Source organism: Anthonomus grandis, chromosome 8, assembly GCF_022605725.1.
Source record: "Anthonomus grandis grandis chromosome 8, icAntGran1.3, whole genome shotgun sequence".
NCBI classification, from domain to species: Eukaryota; Metazoa; Arthropoda; class Insecta; order Coleoptera; family Curculionidae; genus Anthonomus; species Anthonomus grandis.
Genome location: NC_065553.1, coordinates 15,673,301 through 15,694,324, shown reverse-complemented (window position 1 = coordinate 15,694,324; position 21,024 = coordinate 15,673,301). Strand labels below are relative to the sequence as shown.

Below are 21,024 nucleotides of genomic sequence, written 5' to 3'. Positions count from 1 at the left end.
TTGCTACAGCATTGGTTAATTGGAATGCAGTTGAAATGGCTTCTGATCAATTTACTAAGCCTGTTTTGTTATTTCTTGGTCTTCAAAAACACATTGAAAAATTTTATAGTTTTGAAATAAATATGTATTGGTTTTTCTGTGTGGAATTTATAACATTTTAGTTTTTAGGATACTTGTACACAAGGTTTTGTCTCACTTAATATAATACATTTTCTTTCTTTTTATTAAAAAAAAAATGCTGACGCAACACATGCTAGAATGACATTAACTGAGGATTAGAATACTTAGTGACCAGATAGTATTAATGATGAAGAAATATTTCACAAATAAAAATAAATTAACAAACTTATTACTGATGGTAAATGTAACGTACATTATCTGATGAAAAAAAAGTTTAATTCAAATTTAATTCTAAGATAAAAATTTCATTAGAGGATGTAAATATACATATTAGTGGCAATTAACTAATGAGAAACCTCAATACCAAGTTGTGTTAAATTACAGATAAATGGGTGCCTACTTACTATTTTAATTACATACCATTGTGTATCAATAACTTAAGCAGGGATAGAATTTTTTTTAAATACCACATAAACACTATTTAAATAAAAGTACATAACTACTATTTAAATTTAACTTTCAAAATGTATCTTTGTAACTGCGTATATATCTCAATAAATAAAAGTTATTGTAATGTTGTATTTTAAAAACCTCTATTTCATTTAACTTGGAAAGAATAAGTACAGTAATCAGGTTTTGCAGCTGGGCGATAATGCTTATTGGAGCAGAAACTCTTGTTAAGCTGGATTTTCTTGTTTGGTCTTGAATCCCATGGAATTTTATGTATTTTTGCGGTTAATTGTTAAATGTATTATTTTCTTTTATTCCATGCTAAAGTATATATATGTCGATACATTGTAAGATAAGCGGCTTTTATGCCGCCACTCTGTCGTCCAATTTAATATAATGGCCGAGGTGATGTGCATTAGAGAGGAAAACTAAAACTGGGTAACGACATTTTGCAACAAGTTCTAAATTAATTCTATATATCTCCCCTATTCAATAAAATGATGAAGTTGAGTCAGAATATCGATATACGTATAAATTGAACTATTCAGTAATATTTCGTTAAAATTTTTGCTGTTTGCCTTATGTCAGTGTGTTTCAGAAAACATTTTAAGGCACATTTTATCACTCATAACAATGGCTTTTTACATATATAACATAAAAAATGTCTGTTATATTCCTTGAGACGTTTTTAATTATGTACCTTTGCCAGCTGAATAATTTGTCGCAAACCTTTCCATCAATTGCAATTATACTTTTTAAAAACGATTATAATTAGTATAAAGTTTTTTTTTTGTTGTATTTACATTTAGTTAAGTTGTTTTGAAGTAAAAACAGGCTAATGAACTAGGTGACCTGAACGTCATTTGCCTTTTGCAATGTCTAATGATTTTTTTTTTTAACTCTGAATGTATTAAGAAAGAAAAGGTGATAATTTTCATAATCTAAGATTTATTAAGAATTTCGAACAAAAACTGAGTTTTAGTATCGATATTGACTTCATTTTGTGATAGCGCATTGTTTTATTACAAATCAGTACACAGTGCTTTTCAAAACGATCCACCGTTAGTTATTTAAAATAATGTATCACACCTTGGGGTAGCCATTTGACATACCAAAGTTTGACGTAAATAAAATATTCATTATTTCTATAATATATATATATATATATATATAATTTATAGACATTTTCGCTAACTATTTGCTTACACATTTACCGATTTCATTTTTTTTGGTACCGTTGAATAGAGAATTTTACGCTCCTTACTATGATGTATCACACGATGGGGGTTCCCATTTGACATATTAAAGTGAGGTTAGCTGGAGGTGATAGTTAGCTGACAGAACTTCAGTAAATGCATAATTAAACGTCCTCCTGTATATCTAATTTGACGTGTTTTTTTTTTTTTTTTTAAGAAAATTATTAAGGGTGGATTGTTTTGAATTGAAAGCACTGTATATTATTAATAACATAAAAAAACGGGTTGCGCTTTATTTTTGTTGCTTTCTAAATACGCTTTAATGGAATATTTCATAGGAATATAATATTTTTTTTATAATCAAGTTGGTAAGGTTGAAAATTGTGTCAATATTTACAATATTTTATCATTACATAAAATAATTGTATTTTTATTATTTATGTGCTACTAAGGTATTTTTATATCCGTATTTTTTAAAGAAAATAACTTGTTTAATAAATTGAGTGATATTTGTTATTGAGTAACTGTGATATAGAAGATTCGGGTTAAGTGTTTTTAAATACGTTTAAAATTTTAAACTTGTTGTAATTTCTACCAACATATGAGAGTTTCTATCACACATTTTCCAATGTGTATAGCAGCGCAATAGTGCGTATGCAATATAATAAATAGGTCTACATAAATGATCTGTCAGACATTAGCTACGTTTACAACGGAGGTACCAAATATTTAATACTTGGATCAAATGACGTCACGAGGACTATTTTTTCGGTGTAAAGGGCAGCGCACTAAAACTTAAGATTTACCTTTTTGTGTTATGTTACTACTTTATATATTTTGTTTTTTTATTTTATTCTATTTATATATTGAACAATATAAATTGCTATTTAAGTTTTTAGATGTCATTATTGACTTAATTACATATAAACATTTAGGCAAATTATAATTACTCTATAAATATATTGTGGGCTTAGTACTACAACTAGGTTGAAAATAGGTATTTCTTAAATACTCGTGATATTTTATACTAAAACTAGGTATCTTTAGTTATCCAGTTATAGCAGCAAAATAAATACGGCATTTTACTTATCCAGTTGTTGTTTCAGTCTTTGGTAAACAGTGAAACAACGCGTGTATATAGTGCTCGTGAAATTTGTTTTTGTTTTGCCAAAAATATGAGTTCCAGAAGCAAAAGAATAGTTGCAGTAGCTCTTAAGAGTTTAAGTGAACACACAGGTATGTTTTTTTAATCCGTACTTTTCTTTAATTAACCAATATAATTGTCGTTTAGGTTTTGAGGTATATTTTATTGCAATACAATAAAAGTAGGGAGACTATCAACAATTATTTTAATTTTTAGTGTTTTTAGAGCTGTAATTGTTTATGATTAATAAGGTTTCAGTACAGGAATACGATCTATTATACAGGGTGTCACAAAATTTAATACGGATTTTACATAATATGCGTACTTATATTTATTATTTAGTTTAAAAATATAATTTTTTTCTTATTACGCGTACCTGTAAATGCACCTTCTTTGTCTTGTATAGAATACACTTATTTGTCTTGTTAATTCGAAAATGTTTAATATCGCTCGTTATCTGCAGATTATTAAATGTTTGCGAAACTTACTATGGCTTCTAGTTAATATGTATATAGTATATTATACTATGGTGATTTTATTTTACTTCAGATATGAATGCAATGCCTTCCACATCGGGAGTAAGTCAGTACGCTGAAATTGCCTCAGATGCTGAGCCTTTTTCGCCCGAGGTTTCAGAGTATTCCCCCTCTTCAGAAAGTGATGACTCAGACGACGACTCAAATGATGACACTCCGTTAATAACAAAAAGGGAAAGTATAGCAAAGAAAAAAACAATTAGCAATTCAGTGTCATTAGCGGAACAAACAATACAGCTTGATGGAAGAATAAATCAAGAAGAGTTCGATGGAATGCAAGAGACTCCTACAAGAACCCTAAAACCAAGAAAACGACTTAGGCAGCCCGAAAAATGGACGAGAAATGTATCCAAAAAAAAGCGACAACATGGAGAAGCCTTTACATCGTCTCGAAAAACTTTTGTTCCGGGAGTTTGTATGCGTGATCCTTGTCCGATAACTTCCGAAAAAAATGTTATTTAAATTTTTCTAATGAAGAAAGATTTAATATCTTTAGAAGGTATTATAATTTGGAGACTTATGAAAGAAAGCGAGATTTCATTCATAGCAACACAGATAAATTGGAAAAGAAAACTGTATCAAGAGAAGGATCAAGACGAAATTATACGGTTCACTTTTACTTGCCAAACGAAAGTGACGCTAAAATCAAAGTTTGTAAAACTATGTTTCTTAATACACTTGGAATACGAAAAGGTGTTGTTGATATAGCAATGACAAAAAGGACTCAAGAAAATACTAGTGAGCCTGACAGAAGAGGCAAGCACATTAAAAAACAAACTGCAGAAAATATTTTAAATAGTGTCAGACGTCACATTGAAAGTTTTCCGGTTGTAGAATCACACTATTGTCGTTCAGATTCAAAAAGAAAATATCTAGATCCCTCTCTTAATATAAATATAATGTACGAAATGTATACCAAGAAAAGATTAGAACTGGCTAAGCCACCGGAAAATTTTTAATGAAGAATATAATTTAGGGTTTCACTATCCAAAAAAAAATTAATGTCGTACTTGTATAACTTACGAAACCTGTGTAAATAAGGATCAATTAGAAGTAAAGTACCAAAGTCACCTTTTAGCCAAAAGTCAAGCACGACAGGAGAAAAGGAATGATAAAGAGCGACCGCAGGATGCAGTCGCAGGTCAACAATTTGTAAGCTGTAATTTTGATCTTCAGCAAGTTTTGTTAGCACCAACTTATCCAACAAATAATACGCTATTTTATAAACAGCGTTTCAAGTCTTTCAATTTTACGATTTACAATGTGGCTTCACATAAAGGTGATTGTTTTGTTTGGTCTGAAATTGATGGCAAGAGAGGAAGTTGTGGAATTGCAACATGTTTATACAGGTATTTTCAGTCTCTTCCTGCCGAAATTAAACATATTTCATGCCTTAGCGACCGTTGTGGCGGTCAAAATATAAATAAATTTACAGCAGGAATGTGTTTGACTGCAGTACAAGAATTACCTAATTTGCATAAAATAGATTTAAAGTGTATGGTTGTTGGTCATAGTGAAATGGGTGAGTGTGACTCCATGAACTCAGCAATAACAGAGCAGCAACGAGTGGGGAAAGTGAATTGACCAGCGGACTGGAAGACAATTGCTCGCAGTGCAAGAAGAAAAGGCGACAGACCCTATGTTGTCCACGAAATGTCGCATCATGAATTCATAAATTGGAAATCTTACGTGGATAGTAACATGACAATCCGCAAAGAAGACTTAAAGGGTGAACCAGTTAGCTGGCAAAAAATCTGTTGGCTCCACTTTTGGATAACTTGTTTATTCATGAACCAAAAAGACATTTTGAGAGAAACACGTTTGGTTTCCATAAAGCATTCCATTTTCCACAACCAAATAATATGTACCAATAATACAAAAAAAACGAATAAAAAAATTTTCAAAAAATATTACATTATTAAAAATGCACATTCCCAATAATGTCACTTTTTGAGATATCTAGTTGTAGTTCTAAGCCCACGATATATATATTTCATTAATATTTCCTAACTGAAATGACACAAAAACACATCTGCTAACAAAACTCGTCAATTTTAACAACATAATAATAATAACATATATACGTACGTATACGTAACTGCATTTATCATAACTATATATTTAAAATTCCGCATACATATTAATATTTAAACCTCATTATTCAAATGTATTTAATGATAATGTATGTAATTGACCGAAATATAATGAATGAACATAAATAAGAAAAAAAGCACTTAGGCAAAATAATCACTTAACATTTTTTAATGTCCTAAAAAAGTTGAATTTAATCAATTTTAAACCAACAAGATAAACAAATATCTTGTAAAAAATTTGTGGCGTAATTTACATTATATTTTTTTCAACTGCAGTTATTTTTTAATATGTGTTTTAAATACAGACTGACGAACAATATTCGTGTATTCCGCATTTTATCAGATACAATTAATAGGCAGTTATTTAGGTACCAAAATAAAGTTTCAAAATCCCATGATCGTCATCGTCTAGGTCAAAAATTTCATAAGCCAGTAGACCTTGGATGCTTATGGGTATTTCACCAGGATATAAATATTTCAAAAATGCATTTTTTTAAATATTGTTTAAAATTAACATAAAATGGTATTATTAGAACAATAATTACATAAACGCTTAAAAAAATGATCGTGACCTTCTCGAATATTTAATTAACTTATGAAACACGCTGAAAGGATCAGGATCTTTACGCATCTGGTAGAAAGTCAAATCTAGCAAGGTCAAGAACCTGTGTCAACAAAATATTGTAGTAAGGAATTTATGAATCGTAAAAATGCTAAGTTTCATATTTACTGTTGGTCTCATATTAATGCCAATCAATGGATTATACTATAAATACATACATACTAGGTGCTAATTTAGAAACTTTGGGGCAATAAGTTTTTTAAATATATGTCACATTGAGAGGTTTTTTTTGCAAATAAAAATTTGACTTTAAATTCAAACAGATACTTTTTCTTATTCATTTTTAAAGTTTTTCCTAATTTATATTATTACTTTCTTAGATAATAGAAGTTTTACCATTCTTTTAAGTCATCTTTTACTGGTTTATTACCCCTAACCTTTAAAACGTGGTTTTCCTTGGAAACCATTTGGCTTCAAAGTGTTAAATGAATTAATTAAATCTGTAAAAGTTGATGATGGTGATTGAAAGACGAAACATGTCAATGTATCGAAAATCTTCGCAACTTGGAAATGTTAATTTTTTTAATTGCGTAAAAATATGCCAATTTGCCTAAATTGTGCAATTTAATATAAGCCACAAAAAGTTAATGTCATTTTTCAAAATTCCGTTTTTTTCAGAGATTTCAATGAGAATTTAGAACTTTCAGTACATACATACATGTTTTTGAAAACAATTTAAAATTGTAATATATTAAAAATAAACTTAGTAGCTCCAGTATTTTTTTTTAATTTGATTTGCATCTTATTTTTAATCGAGCGTTTTAAGTTTTTTTTTATCAGGGCTTGTCATATAATACCAACTTTCTTTTTTTTAATTTTTTTAAACAACAGTTTGTATCTTGTTTAATGTTTGGATTCCTTCAATATCCAGACATATTTCATGTACATACTTTAATATAATGTTCATTTTTTAGACTTATTGTTAAAATAAGATTATTCTATTTAATACCTATTATTATACCTAATACCTATTTTCCATTTAGCTGTTGGAAATGGAACTTCAAGCAACAAATATTTCAACGTTCCTTTTATGATATAAGTGTAAACTGATGGGAATGTTTTAAGTATATATCTTGGTAAAAACTGGATATTACATAAAAAACATAAAAATATTATGACTTCAATGAGAATAATCTTTTCAACTTTTTTCCTTCTATTTAAAACAAACCTAATAATGAGGTTCTGAAACAAACATTTAGAAAAACTTAAATTGTGGAAAATTTGGGTATTTTAAAATTAAACTTACGTGAGTATTGACAATGCAATTCATTCAGCGAGCTCCACCATGTATACAGCAAGAGATTGAGAGTACCATAAACCAAAAATGTTTACGATTTACTGTACTGACCCATCTAATAAAGGTTAAGTTTACTCACCGAGGAACCTCGGTCAATATAGTTACTTTATGTTTGCTAATAATTTATATATATATCTTCTTTCTTCGACGACTAGCTAGTGTCCCCTAAAATAGTTAAGGCTACCCCAGACGCTCCACTGCCGCTAAGCAGTAAGCATCTCAACACTCGGAAACTAAGATAACATATACCGAGATCTTAGAATCCAAATGTGTCAACCGAGAAGAGAAGTGAGGGCCCTCTATAACTCACAAGACCAACTTTTGGAAGGAACTGCGCGCTCAGAGGGCATCCGTGTCTATACAGGCAACCTGGTAATACCTCGCTAAACAGCGACAAACTCTGGTATACCATAAAACTCTAGCCATGGACTTATACAACAACAATATAAAATATTACTCACATGTCGACATGATTAACCTGTGCACAAAACAATCACAACCATTCTAATATCCACCTAGTGGACAAACACCACCACACCTGGTCAACTATGATCACTCTATAACATGGCTCTTTATAAGCCGAAGTGCTAGCACTCACTGCCTCTTTTACTTCTTTGGGTCTCTCTCAATCTCTGCTTATATTATTATTTATGTTTAGGGTATATATTTGCAAGGATGTAAGATAATTCTCAGGCGGTTGAGACACTTTTAAACGAATACAGGGTGTTTATAAAATATACGTTAATTAAATATATTAGGATATTTTACAATTGTTTATTTTTATTCATAAACTTTATATAACCCATTGTCTTGATAGTCATTATTTATAAACCTAACATATCTAATAATAAGTTTCTCTTTTCTTGTTTTATTTCCTCAACAGCCATGACGTTTACATAAAGGAAGGGAAAAATTGATTTCGCAAGCTTAATTACACCGATTTTAATTTATTTGTACAAATCGTTTAAATTTGGAAAGGCTTAGAATAATACACAAAAACTTTACGCTTTACTACCTATGCGAATCATTGTCGAAACGAATAATGGTTCCTCCGATGTAAGTTGAACAAATCATTATTTTTAATGTGGTGTTTTAAATTTTAGCAATTTTACCTTAAGGCAAACCAATAATATTAAAAAAATATATAAATAAGTGAAAATCGTAACGTAATAAAAAAGATCTGAAGACAAATTTTAAAACCCAATTCTTAATATCAGTTATAATCGGAAATAACTTAACGTATATTATGTGATAGAAAACTGTGGTTATTAAAATGGTAATTTAATGATTTTTTTAATAGTTGCATTATTAAATAGTATAATTTTATTAAATATTATTCATTTATTTATTCTGTCCAGGCGAAAAGTCCTATATGATAGTTTCTTTAAATCGAAAAATTTCAACATTTTTACATAATAAATTTTTAATCAGCTAAAGAAGCGAATAATTAAATGTGCATGTTTTAAAAAAATTTCAAATAATTTAAAATTAACCGAGTGACCAAAGCCTAACTAAGGAAATGTACGTCTTGAGTTTTAATTGTACTATGAATAAATCAAATGTGAATCTTGTACTCATGGCCTGTCCGATCAAAATGTAAACCTATTAATTATAAAATTATAAACACACAATTATCTTACATTAATATTTTGACGGTAAATAATTTTTAAATTTTTTCTTAAATTAATTACAGAATAAGTTGACAGAAACATTTTGCATCTCACTATTGAATAAATTGGGTTTAATATATGAGTTGTGAGTACTGGAACGAAATGTGAGATTTTCATATATTGAACTAAAACAACACGTGGTAAAAATAAACAAAAGAGGTTTAATAATCATCTTAAAAATACCAAAAGACTACTTAATTTTCTAACAATAATAAGAAATAAAAAGAAAACTCATGAAGCGAAAAAGCGAGTTTCTTAATACTCTGATCAAATTCCAAACAATAAAAATAGGTCAAGCATATTATATAAATTTTTCTCAATTCTATGATAGCTTATCTTCAATAGTCAGGGCTAGATCCTTCAATACTAACCTCAAGTTACATCAATAATAGCTCAACTATGTATGTTGATCCTTTGGAGGATCTCTCATTAATAAAAAATATTAGAAACAGTTCCATTGGATATACAGATCGTGTTATCGTGAGCTACGTATTACCCAAAATAATGGCAACACCGCTTGGTTGCGGCTTGCAGGCGGCGGAATTTTTAGATTTTATTTTTTGAACCGGGAGTCAGCAGACCTCACTTTGCTGTGTTTTTTTCACTATGGCTGTTTATACTCCTTCCGAAAGAGTTCAACTAATTAAATGGTTTTATGGAGGCAATTCGGCAGTACAATGTAGAGATTTGTTTTCAGTGACATTTGAGAATAGACCGATTCCTTGTGCAAAAACGGTTTTAAATGTGGTGACCTACAAATTTTGAGACATCTTTTTGTCTTCAAGATTGTAAAAATGCCACACAAAACGTCAAGAACCACCTGTTGAAGTGGTCCAGGATATAGAACGGCGGGAAGAAATGGTTTGCAGTACCCTAGAACTTGATTCGACACGGTCCACTAGAAGTGTTGGAGAGGAACTGGGAATGAGCAATAAAACTGTTGCTCGTATCTGGAAAAAATTTAGGTACATGTGTTTCAAAAACTCGGGAAATATTTCCTGAAGACCAGTGGCGAACAATGGACAATTTTGTGAAACCATGATGGAAAAGGCAAATGAAAACGAATATTTTTAAAAAATATTTTGTTTTCTGATGAATCTTCTTTTCCGTTACTTGGCAAACACAATCCTTCCATTGTTCGTTATTGGTCTCAGGAAAACGAGCACAGAAGTTTTCCTGTGATGACAGTTTCGTACCCAGTATCCTCAGAAAGTAAATGTCTGGGCAGGTATTTTGGGCGACAATGTTATAGGGCCATTTTTATTGATGGCACTTTAAACGCCCAAAAGTACCTTGAGTTGCTGCAAAACCAAGTTTTTCCTGCCATTCAAATCCTACCTGATGTAGACCTGGGATCGGTTTATTTTCAGCAAGATGGCTGTCCTGCTCGTAACGCGGCTAGGGTAAAAGAATTTTTAACAAATACTTTTCCTAACCGCCTTATTAGTGGGACTGGCGATATTAAATGGCCTCCTAGATCTCCAGATTTGTCTCCAAATTACTTTTATCTATGGGGTTACCTTAAGCAGACCATTTACAAGCCTGAATTTAGTAGGCCAACAAATTTAGAGGAGTTGCGAAATAAAATTGTCGAAGGTGCCAATTCCATTTTACCTGAAACTCTTTTGGAGGTGCGAAATAGCTTTTACGATAGGTTAAGTTTGTTTATTAGAGTTTTATTTCTGATTTTTTGTTATATTTTTATCAGAGTTGATATTTTATTTTTTATTAGAATAACGCTTTAATTTTCATTATGCAAAACACAGCATATTAAACATTTTAAGATTACAATTCTATGCGGGTTTTACACATTGTCATGTCTGTAAAACCAGAGTTAGAATAAATATTTTAAAAATGCCTGGATTTTCGCGTAATATTTTGGGACATTTTGTCGCCAAACGACGTAGTTCCCACGAAAGTCAGATGTTTAATCCCGTCCTCGGGCCGGCCGGGGCGGTGCTCTGTCGCAGGCACTTGTACATGCGCGACGTTGCAAAATTTCGCCTCTATGCGGTTTCCTATAAGTAACGAACGAAAACATGATTTATATAAAATTTAAGCAATAAAATTCTGAAACAACTAAGTGAAGGTATAGCAATTTTATTTGTCCATGCTAATAAACGTTTTATCTCGGACAGTTTCCCAAAGCAGCTCAAGCTTAATAATGTTAGGCCAATTTTCAAAAAATTGGATAAAAAGGATTCTGTAAATTATCGTCCATCTTAGCAGTAAAATCTCAAACTTTTATGAAAAAGATAAACTTCTGTCTCCATTGCAGTATGGGTTTAGGAAAAATAGGTTTACTATAGTGATTTTCTTGCAGAGGTAGTTAATCACATAGCTGTCCAATTTGAGAAGGGTGACTATAAATCTGCAATTTTCTTTGATCTCTCAAATGCCTTTGACATAATATTTTGCTGAGCAAGCTGGTACACATGTATTATGCGCGAGATAATGTTTTATAGTTATATACTATACTTGCTAAATGAAGCTTAAGCCTATCTTGCATATTTAACCAATTTATTAGGTCCAACTTGTGAGTTACATATGGCCTCTTATTGTAAAGGAAAATATAAAACAAATACAAGAATTTTGTATTCTTCAATGCCTAACTTTAGACTAGATCAGGCAGGGACCATACACAATATTTGAGTAAGAACAGTGGGGAAGAAACATTGTCTCAGAAAGTTGTTTTTCAGGGAAACTGCTTTATTTTTGCCTACTAGGGTTTAGAAATTAGTAAACCTCAAATTATGTTAGAAAATTACTTCAAGATTCTTATATTCAAGAAAATTGAGAACTAAAGTATTGTTCATATAAAGTTACATATTTTGCTTAGATAAGTCTTTGTCTGGAACAATAATAAAATAATAAATAATAAACAAAATCTTGAAAAAAATATCGCGGCTGATTTGGATGCATTAATTTTAAACCATTTATTGTGAGAATATGTATAAATAAACAATAACGAACCTGTACGGATATCTGAGGCACTCCTCTACGTATAGGAAGTGAATCAGACATTTTTTCCTATCAACGAGTACTTATCTGAAAGATAAACCTAATGCACCGTCCGAAAATCCGTAATAGTGTACTTTTGTATATAAACGCCGGTGGTCAAGGGTATCGAATGCTTTACTGTAGTCCAAAAATATTAAGCTAGATATTTTAGCACTAGCGGCTGAACAAATTATGTCATTTGGTATTTTAAATACTACTGAGGCGATGCTATAATTATCACGAAATCCTGACTGAGTGTCCCTTAGTAATATATTCTGTAGCAAATAGAATAAATTATATGCCCAAATAGTTTGACTACAACCGGCAGCAAACTCTGACTCTCAAAATATGACGCTCTTACGAAAAAACAAGTTGATGATGGAAGAAAGAAAAGAGAAAAAACAAAAATACTAAAACTAAAAAAAATAAAGGGGTGTTAGGTTAATGATAATTAAATTTCGATTATCCGACCATTTTTGAACAGTTTTATAAATTAAAATTTTATTACTTAAACAATACGAAGCACCCACGACCTAATGGAATAATTCAATGACTTGCTAACAGCGAGTCAACAGTCTATTGTAAGTATTTCTATTTATTTGATATTCTATCATGTCTATATCGACTCAGAACACCCTGCGTAGTAGAGTATCTTCTATTAACTAATACTAAAATAAATATACGTATATGAGTTTTATTTTGGCTAGGAAAATGTTTTTGTTTTTATTTTTTTAATCGACTAACCTTGTTAATTCACTTGTTTTAAAAATTTATATTTATATGTTGGTCCTCGATTAACTTTTGGAAATATTAATTGCATTCTATATGCAGATAATATACAGGTTAGAGAATCGATTATTACGCATAGGGATGTGTTTAATGGCGAAATATGGCAATTATTTCGTTTGTTGAAGGTATCACTTGCCGAAAATTTTGTAAAATATTACGCGAAAGTTCAGGCATTTTACATACATCAGTGTACCACCATAGAATGGTACTCTTAAAATGTTTATTATGCTGTGTCTTAAATATTGAAAATTAAAGTGTTATTCTAATAAAAATAAAATATAACTCTGATAAAAGAAGAAAAATTTAAGCACTATACAAAAATAAAATTAAAATTCTTTAAAAAAATAAATTTCATTTTGTACTTCCAAAATAGTTTTTATGAAATGGAATTGATATCTTCAATAATTTTCTTTTGAAAATCCTCCTATTTTATTGGCGAATAATTGAATTAACAAAACTGTTAGGAAAAGTATTACATTTTTTTATTATAGCCGCATTATGAACAGGATTGCCCAGAATACCAACCCAAACATTAACTTTTTAAGGATACGGAATGATGACTTGGGAATTAAAAACCTTTGAGTTCATTTTTCTGAGATCAGTATCAAATAATGGACCAGTGTTTTTCATGCAATGGAAAAAAATTGTTATCTGAAAATAGAATATTTCGTAAAAAAATTATATTTGCTTTTTTCATGGTTTCACAAAATTCCATTATTCGCAATTGGTCTTCGGGAAATAACTTTTAAGTTCTGGAATATTTAATAACATAAACAAAAACAGATCCATACCCAGTTCTTCTTCAACACTTCTACTTGACGTGATTAATCGAGGTACTAGGGTACTACAAAACATTTCTTTCAGTTGTTCTTGCACCTGGACCCTTTCGATATTTTTGCACTTTAGTGCAAGACTACATTTAAAATTGTTTTTTCATAAGTAATCGGTCTATTTTCTGCTGAATTGGCTATATAAAACCATTTAATAATTTGAACTCTTTTAGAAGCAGTATAAACAGCCATAATAAGTTAAGAAAAAAAACACATGGAAAAATGAGGCATGCCGAAATTATTATATCAGATGACTGGAGACGGGGCTGCTATTACTTTGAACGATGTGTAATCTTCAATTCCCCAACCTGTATATTCCACATTTTGAGTACCAGTTTCATTTTGACTAACTGTATATAAATATTTCTAGTATTAATTAGCATATTAATGGCTTTGTATCGTTAAAAAATTAATTTGAAAAGAATTAAGCATTTTTTTCTGAAAATTTCCACTCATTTAAGAATTTATTGTTTTTAAATTCATTAGTGAAAAAATAGTCCATACTCGCAGTGGAGTCGTAGGTTAAGGTAAAATGAACATTCTGTAGTCTCCCTCCACTTATTTATTAAACATTTAATTATTTAAAATTCCCTACATATTTCGGACACAGTGGTGTCCATCACCAGGGGATACCAATACCAATTTTAAACCTGTTATCCCCTGATGACGGACACCACTGTGTTCGAAACATGTATGGAATTTTAGATAACTAAATGTTTAATAAATGAGTGGAGAGAGACTGCAAGATTTTCATTTTACCTTTAAATTTATTATTTTAATTACTATATTCTTACAATCCCAACACTGATTCTCATTATTTTTTTACTGTCCAATTATGCGACAAGGAATTGAAAGGCCTCTTTTACCCTTGATATCTTATTAATTTGTTAAATTTTAACATAATTTTTTAATAAAATAATTCCTTTCACTAAAATACTTTGCGATCCAACCAAAATCGACTGGTAAAGGTCTACTGCGTTCACAAATGGTATTTTTCTTGCAGAACTGCAACGAAATGGTGTTTTTAATAAATTACTTATTTTTGCAATGCTCGACAATAATGTTTGTGCCCGGTTTACCGAAGCCGTCGGCTTTGACCTACAAAATTATTCGTACGATTATTTTACTTACTGCTACGCAGCGGAGCACTTTTATTTATTTTTCTTTTTTGAATTGTTGGTGCAATGCATGTTTGTGTGAAAATTTCAACTATATTTGTTTTTTTTTGGCACGAAAAATTAATATTTATTAGTTTTGTGTCATTTTAATAAGGAAGTTAAATAAACGTTACCTTGATTGGTATACTACGAGGTATATTATATAACCTTTGCATATCAGTTTTTACATAAATAAATAAATGATCGGTTCTGATAATTACATTTTTTTGTGACTTTCCTGGCTTATTTTTTATCCTTTTAAATATTAATAATAATTAATCTTCATGCAATATGTCATCATTTTTCTCAGAACATAATATTGCAGTTGCATGTCTGTCATGGTTGGTCTCTCATGCAAGTTTCACTACCATCACATGGTAGCAGCAATACCTATTTGTCCTTGACGCTGTAATAGACCAATTATTATTGTGAAATTTTCGTTTGCAATATAATCATGGTATTCTTTTTTTCTGGTCTTTTTTGAAGTACATGTCAGTGATTCCAATGATATTGTTTCTTCTAGGAAATGTTGTTTAAATATTAGCTCATACATCTTTTCCTAGACATATCCCAGATATAAATAGGCATGTTAAAATCCGGTTTTATTTTTAATTCTTTAGGGAGACATAATAAATGCTTAGTGACCTAAATTTATTTTTATATACTAGAGTGAGTTAGGAATAATCTGAAGAGATTATATATATAATATGTATTTTATTTTTAGTTGATACAACTGTTTTAAGATGTCACTTTCTGCCAAAGAAGAGCTTTTAGATAGACCTCACAGTTACCCACCTCTAATACAAGCAAATGGGAAGTACCACACGAATGGAAACAATAACGGATCAACTCAAAATAAGTAAGTGATACGTTAAAATAGATACGAAGTAATTATATTTTTACATTAAAAGTTAATTAAATCCTACTTTATGTAAGCGAATGGAAATTAATAAGCCTGGCCATCAGGGAATTAATTCTTAAAAGCATCATTAACTCGAAATCTCATAATCCTTAAATGAGGGTCAAGAAGCCCTGCAGAGAAATGATTTCGCATTAATAAGTTCTATTTTTAGGTTAAACGAACGGTCTTTAAGTCCAAGTCAGGCATTATGCTTGACGACAACGGTACCGCAAAATTTTGCCTCAAGATCATTAGGGGACAAGCATGCTCCTACTAGAAACAGCTTGAGGCACAGTAGGATGATTGTTATGTATAGAAATGGAAAAAGTAAGTTTTGGCAGAAAACTCTTTTTCGGCAAAATTGAATGTGTATATATGCGTGACCCATAAGAAAATTCATTTTTAACAAATTCAGTAAAAAATAACGACAATGTTTTGGTATTGTTTATTGACTGAAATATATAGAGAGTACATGGGAATTTATATTTTGAAAATTAAATCGTCCAAATGATAGCCTCTGCGTTGACGACACTCCTCCAATCGTGTGCGGAAATTTTGGAATACCTTAGTAAGGATTTCTTGTGAGATTAATCCAATTTCTTGTCGGATTTTGTCCTTAAGTTGAGGTATAGTTGTAGGATTATTACAATACACTTTACTCTTAAAGTGTCCCCATAATAAAAAATCAGCGGGAGTAAGGTCCGGACTTCGAGGAGGCCATGAAATATCGCCTTGAGAAATCAGTTTTGGTTGTAAGTATGGCAGGTGGCTCCATCTTGCTGAAACCACGTATTTAGGTTATAGTGGTGCGAGTTTTGCAAATATGGGGCTAAAAAATTTCTTAACATTTCACAGTAATGGCTCGGCCTCGATTATCTTCAAAGAAGAAAGGTCCAATAATTCCCCACTTAGCAATTGCAGCCCAAACAGTAACTTTCGGAGAATGAAGTGGTTTTTGATGTTTCACGCGCGGATTCTCGGAACTCTATTAACGACAGTTTTGTCTATTGACAAATCCATTTAGATGAAAGTGAGCTTCATCGGAGAAGAGCATATTCTCAAAAGTATTCAACATTACATTTGCAAAAGTCATTCTTGCTTCCAGGTCCGAAGCTTTTATTTCTCGGACTAGCTGAATCTTATAAGGGTGTAGTTTCAAATCGAGATGTAACATTCGTTGCAGACTCGTCCTCGGAATCATTAGAGTTGAAGACCGTTTGCGAGTCGACATGTTGGTGTACACGTACCGATTGAGTCACCCTTTGAAGATTTTCGACGGTTCGTGTAGTCCTTGGTCGACCTTAAGCTCGAGTTTTCTGTATTGAACCAGTTCTTTCAAATCTTCTAACCCACTGCTTAATTAGATTTGAACTGGGAGACTCATTAATGTCAAGCAGTCTAAAATGTCGACGGAAAATTCGACGAACAACTACGTACGCATGATTATTCTCATAATACGCCCGAATGCAAAAAGCACGCTGCTCTCCCGTGTATATACTGCGGCATCATTACCACAAAATATCCCTATGGGATATTTTATGATCATTACTAAATTCCCAAATATGAGCTATACGACGGTTCCACTGTCGCATTTCTCCCACTACACAGGCACGATCTTCGGCGCAACGAAAAATGATTTTTCTAATGGGCCACCCTGTAGAACACAGCTGGTGGTATTTGGTAAATTTCAATCTTAAATTGAAACTTAATTCATCATTTTAATGATCAACAATTATCATCTAAAAAAGTCCACTCCCTTAAAAGTCTAAAATCAGAAAAAGTAACAGGAATATTCATATAAAACAAAAAAAGGAGAATATGGATCAGAATATTTTTTAAAAATGTTATTTTGAACCCAATTCAATTTGAACGAAAATTGAAGAATTATTTACATTTTTCAAATTTTTTTTTTGATAATATCATTATGGTTATGAGTTACTTATTATATTGGGTATTACGTCACTTATAGCAAAAATCAATTTAGAAATTTTTTATCTCACACGCTCAACAATTATTGAAAAGTTTGTCAAACTATTAATAAACCGTCAAATCATATAAAAAAGTATATAAAGTATTTTCGAATTAGGAAGAAATTTTGATGAGACTGGATTACTAAAAATTTGAAAGATAAGTATATTTTATTTTTATTATTTTTAATTTAATTTAATTTTACTTTAATTACCTTGATAACGGTAGTAGATATAACTACCGAAACGTTGGTTCAAATTAGGTATTTTTTAAAAAAAGTAGGTCTTCTTGTTGTATTTTATCGTTTTTTAATTATAATATTCATAACAAAGTTAGGTAGGATATTGAAAAGAAGAAACGAGCTCAGAGATTAATAGATTGAACCTCAGCTCCTAGGTATATAAAAAAATCTATTATACCTCAAGTAAATTATTGTATTTAAAACTTATTGAACTTAAATTAAATTAAATATATCGAACGGTATCGTTACAGATTTAAGTTCATATTTCTTTTAAATACGTGAATAAGTCTATTTTCTTCTTCTTTTCAATAATTGTTGAGCGTGTGAGATAAAAAATTTCTAAATTGATTTTTGCTATAAGTGACGTAATACCCAATATAATAAGTAACTCATTATGAATTCGTCACAACAATACAGATTTTACTTAAATCATTATGGTTATTATTGAAAAATAGTTTTATTTGCTATTTCTTCGTTTTTACAATAGTAAAAGTTTTAAATTTTTAAAATTTTGTACTACACACATAAAAATGATCTAGGGCATAATGGTATTCAAAGAAAATTTGGATATTGGTTTGGAAAATATTGAACATTGAATTTATTTTGGAAATATTGCTAAATATTAATTTATCAAAAACAGAGAAATGCATCGTAGTATACCGGGGGATTATTAATCTATAACAATTTAATGGAAAATATTAAAAATTCGAACCAACTAAATTTAAAGAAAAGCTAATAAAAAAAATCCTCGTTAATAGAGTGTATGACCATTCCTATTGTTAATAACAGGTCAACAAATTGCCAATGTCATGTTACTCAATTTCTAACCATTGCTCTTAAATACAGTTCAACAACTCTTGCCTTGTGTGGAACAGTATTTCTCGATTTAAAACATTGCCTTTTTGGAATATATCCCAAATATGATCAGTAGGATTAAGTCAGGGGATTGCGCAGGTCATGACAATACTTAAATATTGTGTTGCTCCAAAAAGTTTCTAGCGGTTCTTAGGTTCCAGAATTTGAGCCCGATGTTCGTTTGCTGTTAAAAACTCTTCAGTGGGAATCAGAGTAGTCTGAAAACTTTATCAAGACTTCAGCCCAAACCGTCAAAGTTCCGCCTGGTCTTGGTACCTGTCAACTCCTGTCAAGAGAGCTCTAACGAGGTCTGGCCTAAAGATTGTTTTCATGTAACCTATTCCTTATTGTTTGAGCAGGGACACTAACGCCATTAAGATTTTGAAGCTCACTTCTTAGGTGGTGGGCGTAGAGGTTCTGTTGCTCTTGTTGGATTTGCTGTGTTTCACGATTCTTCGCATATTAACTGTTAACTTTTGTATTGAATGCATTTTTCAGTTTACCAAATACGCCTTAAAGAATTTAAGCTATTTATTTAATCAACTAGAACAACTTAATAAAATTAATGTTCCAAGGCACGTCCAACAAATAATAAACACAGTTTATCTTGGATACAGCTACAGCATTATTTAATCCATCGGCTATTTCCAAATAGGTGTACTATAGGTTTTTAAACTAGAATGTTTATTTAATGCTAAAATAGGTACCGAGGTTTAAAGTCCCGTCTACAAATCTTTCTTTTATCGATCCCTTAGTGCAAGAAAGTCTAAAGATAGCACAACGAACCGCATTATTGTCCAATATAAAAACTTTCGGATTTACCGGTATATATAATAATTAAGCGTCAAATTTGCCGGATAATTTCAAGGTTTAGTATGCTGTCTACAACGTTTTACGGTCGGCGAGCTTATAAACAGCACGACAAGCTACAGAATACCCAGAATGTTAATAAATAACAGGAAGAATTTAAAAATACCTGGAATAAAATTTAAAATCAGCCAAAATAGTGATTCAAAGGTTCATTGTCCTTTCCACAAGCCTTCCTGAGATTATTATCATGCTGTAGAAATATTTGTAAACAGCGCAACGAACCAAGATCTTGGCAAAATCCAAAAATCTCATCCATTCTTCTCTAAGAGACCAACATACAAAATTGACGAAAAACAAATAAAAACACAGTCACGGTCTCACAATATTGTTGTGTCATCATTGTCAATCTTGGCAAAATGCCTGGCATTTTAAATATTCATGGTTGAACTGTTTAAAATTAAAGTTTTATCAAACACTTTTACGTTTACTTAGTGGCAAAGTAAGTTCAAAATGCTATCTATTTTTGGATCATTGCGGCTGTCGATCGGTAATATCTTCTTTGCCGTTCTTATAGCCTTCACTAAGGTTCTTCTATGATCTCCATATTCACCACAAGCAACCTCAATAATGTATGATACAGGATTATCGTAAGACGGGCACTGTAACCCTACCTGGCCCAGAAATTCGACAAGCCGATTGGTGGAACGTTGGTAAACGCACTGTCATATGAATCGTGCATATTATAGTTCTGCCTTCAGTTGCCAAATTTTTAAGTAACCGTATACATTGATATCATGAGGACGAGTCCAAGTCACTAGTAGATTGATTAAAAACATTACAGGAAGATTGTTAACCAATTCTAAAGCTAAAGACAATCGTTTTTTTTCAGAAAGACCCAACGTGTCGAGGATTTCAAAAATAATTGATTCCTTCTCATGCTTTGGTTTGTGATCTTCAGCTTGGAATCTACGTTCAAAGCTTCATCTACATTTATATTGTCATGCAATTGGTTATCTTGCATAATGTATGCTATCAGCTTCCTACATTCTTTCTGACTTGTCGTTCATCATATTTGTTCTTTTGGTGCTGTTGGTCTTTATCGAGTTATGACATTGAGCGAAAGTTCTCCAGATTTAAGTATCTCACCAAAATTTTTTTAAGATAGTTTTTCCCTTTAAGGAAAACCGTGAAAGGTAAATCAACCTTTTGTCTCTTGGGAACATTAAGCTAACTTTTTCTGCTGCAGGGGCACAATCTGCTGTTTGACATCCTGATTTCTAGGGTAGATCATAATGTTCTCCTTAATATTTTTACTCGCACTGCTTGGACTACAAACACTCGCGGA

The 21,024-nt window shown here is 31.1% G+C and overlaps 1 protein-coding gene across 2 annotated transcripts in view; it reads left to right on the top strand.

The window, feature by feature from the left end:
- LOC126739910 (uncharacterized) overlaps nt 1–21,024 on the top strand; it is a 34,474-nt gene that overhangs the window by 10,880 nt on the left and 2,570 nt on the right. For both annotated transcript variants that reach the window (XM_050445737.1, XM_050445736.1), the window contains exons 2-3: nt 15,629–15,763; nt 15,978–16,132. In XM_050445737.1, the coding sequence (XP_050301694.1) occupies nt 15,648–15,763; nt 15,978–16,132 (271 nt within the window). In that variant the 5' untranslated portion in view covers nt 15,629–15,647. The remainder of the gene's footprint in view (nt 1–15,628; nt 15,764–15,977; nt 16,133–21,024) is intronic.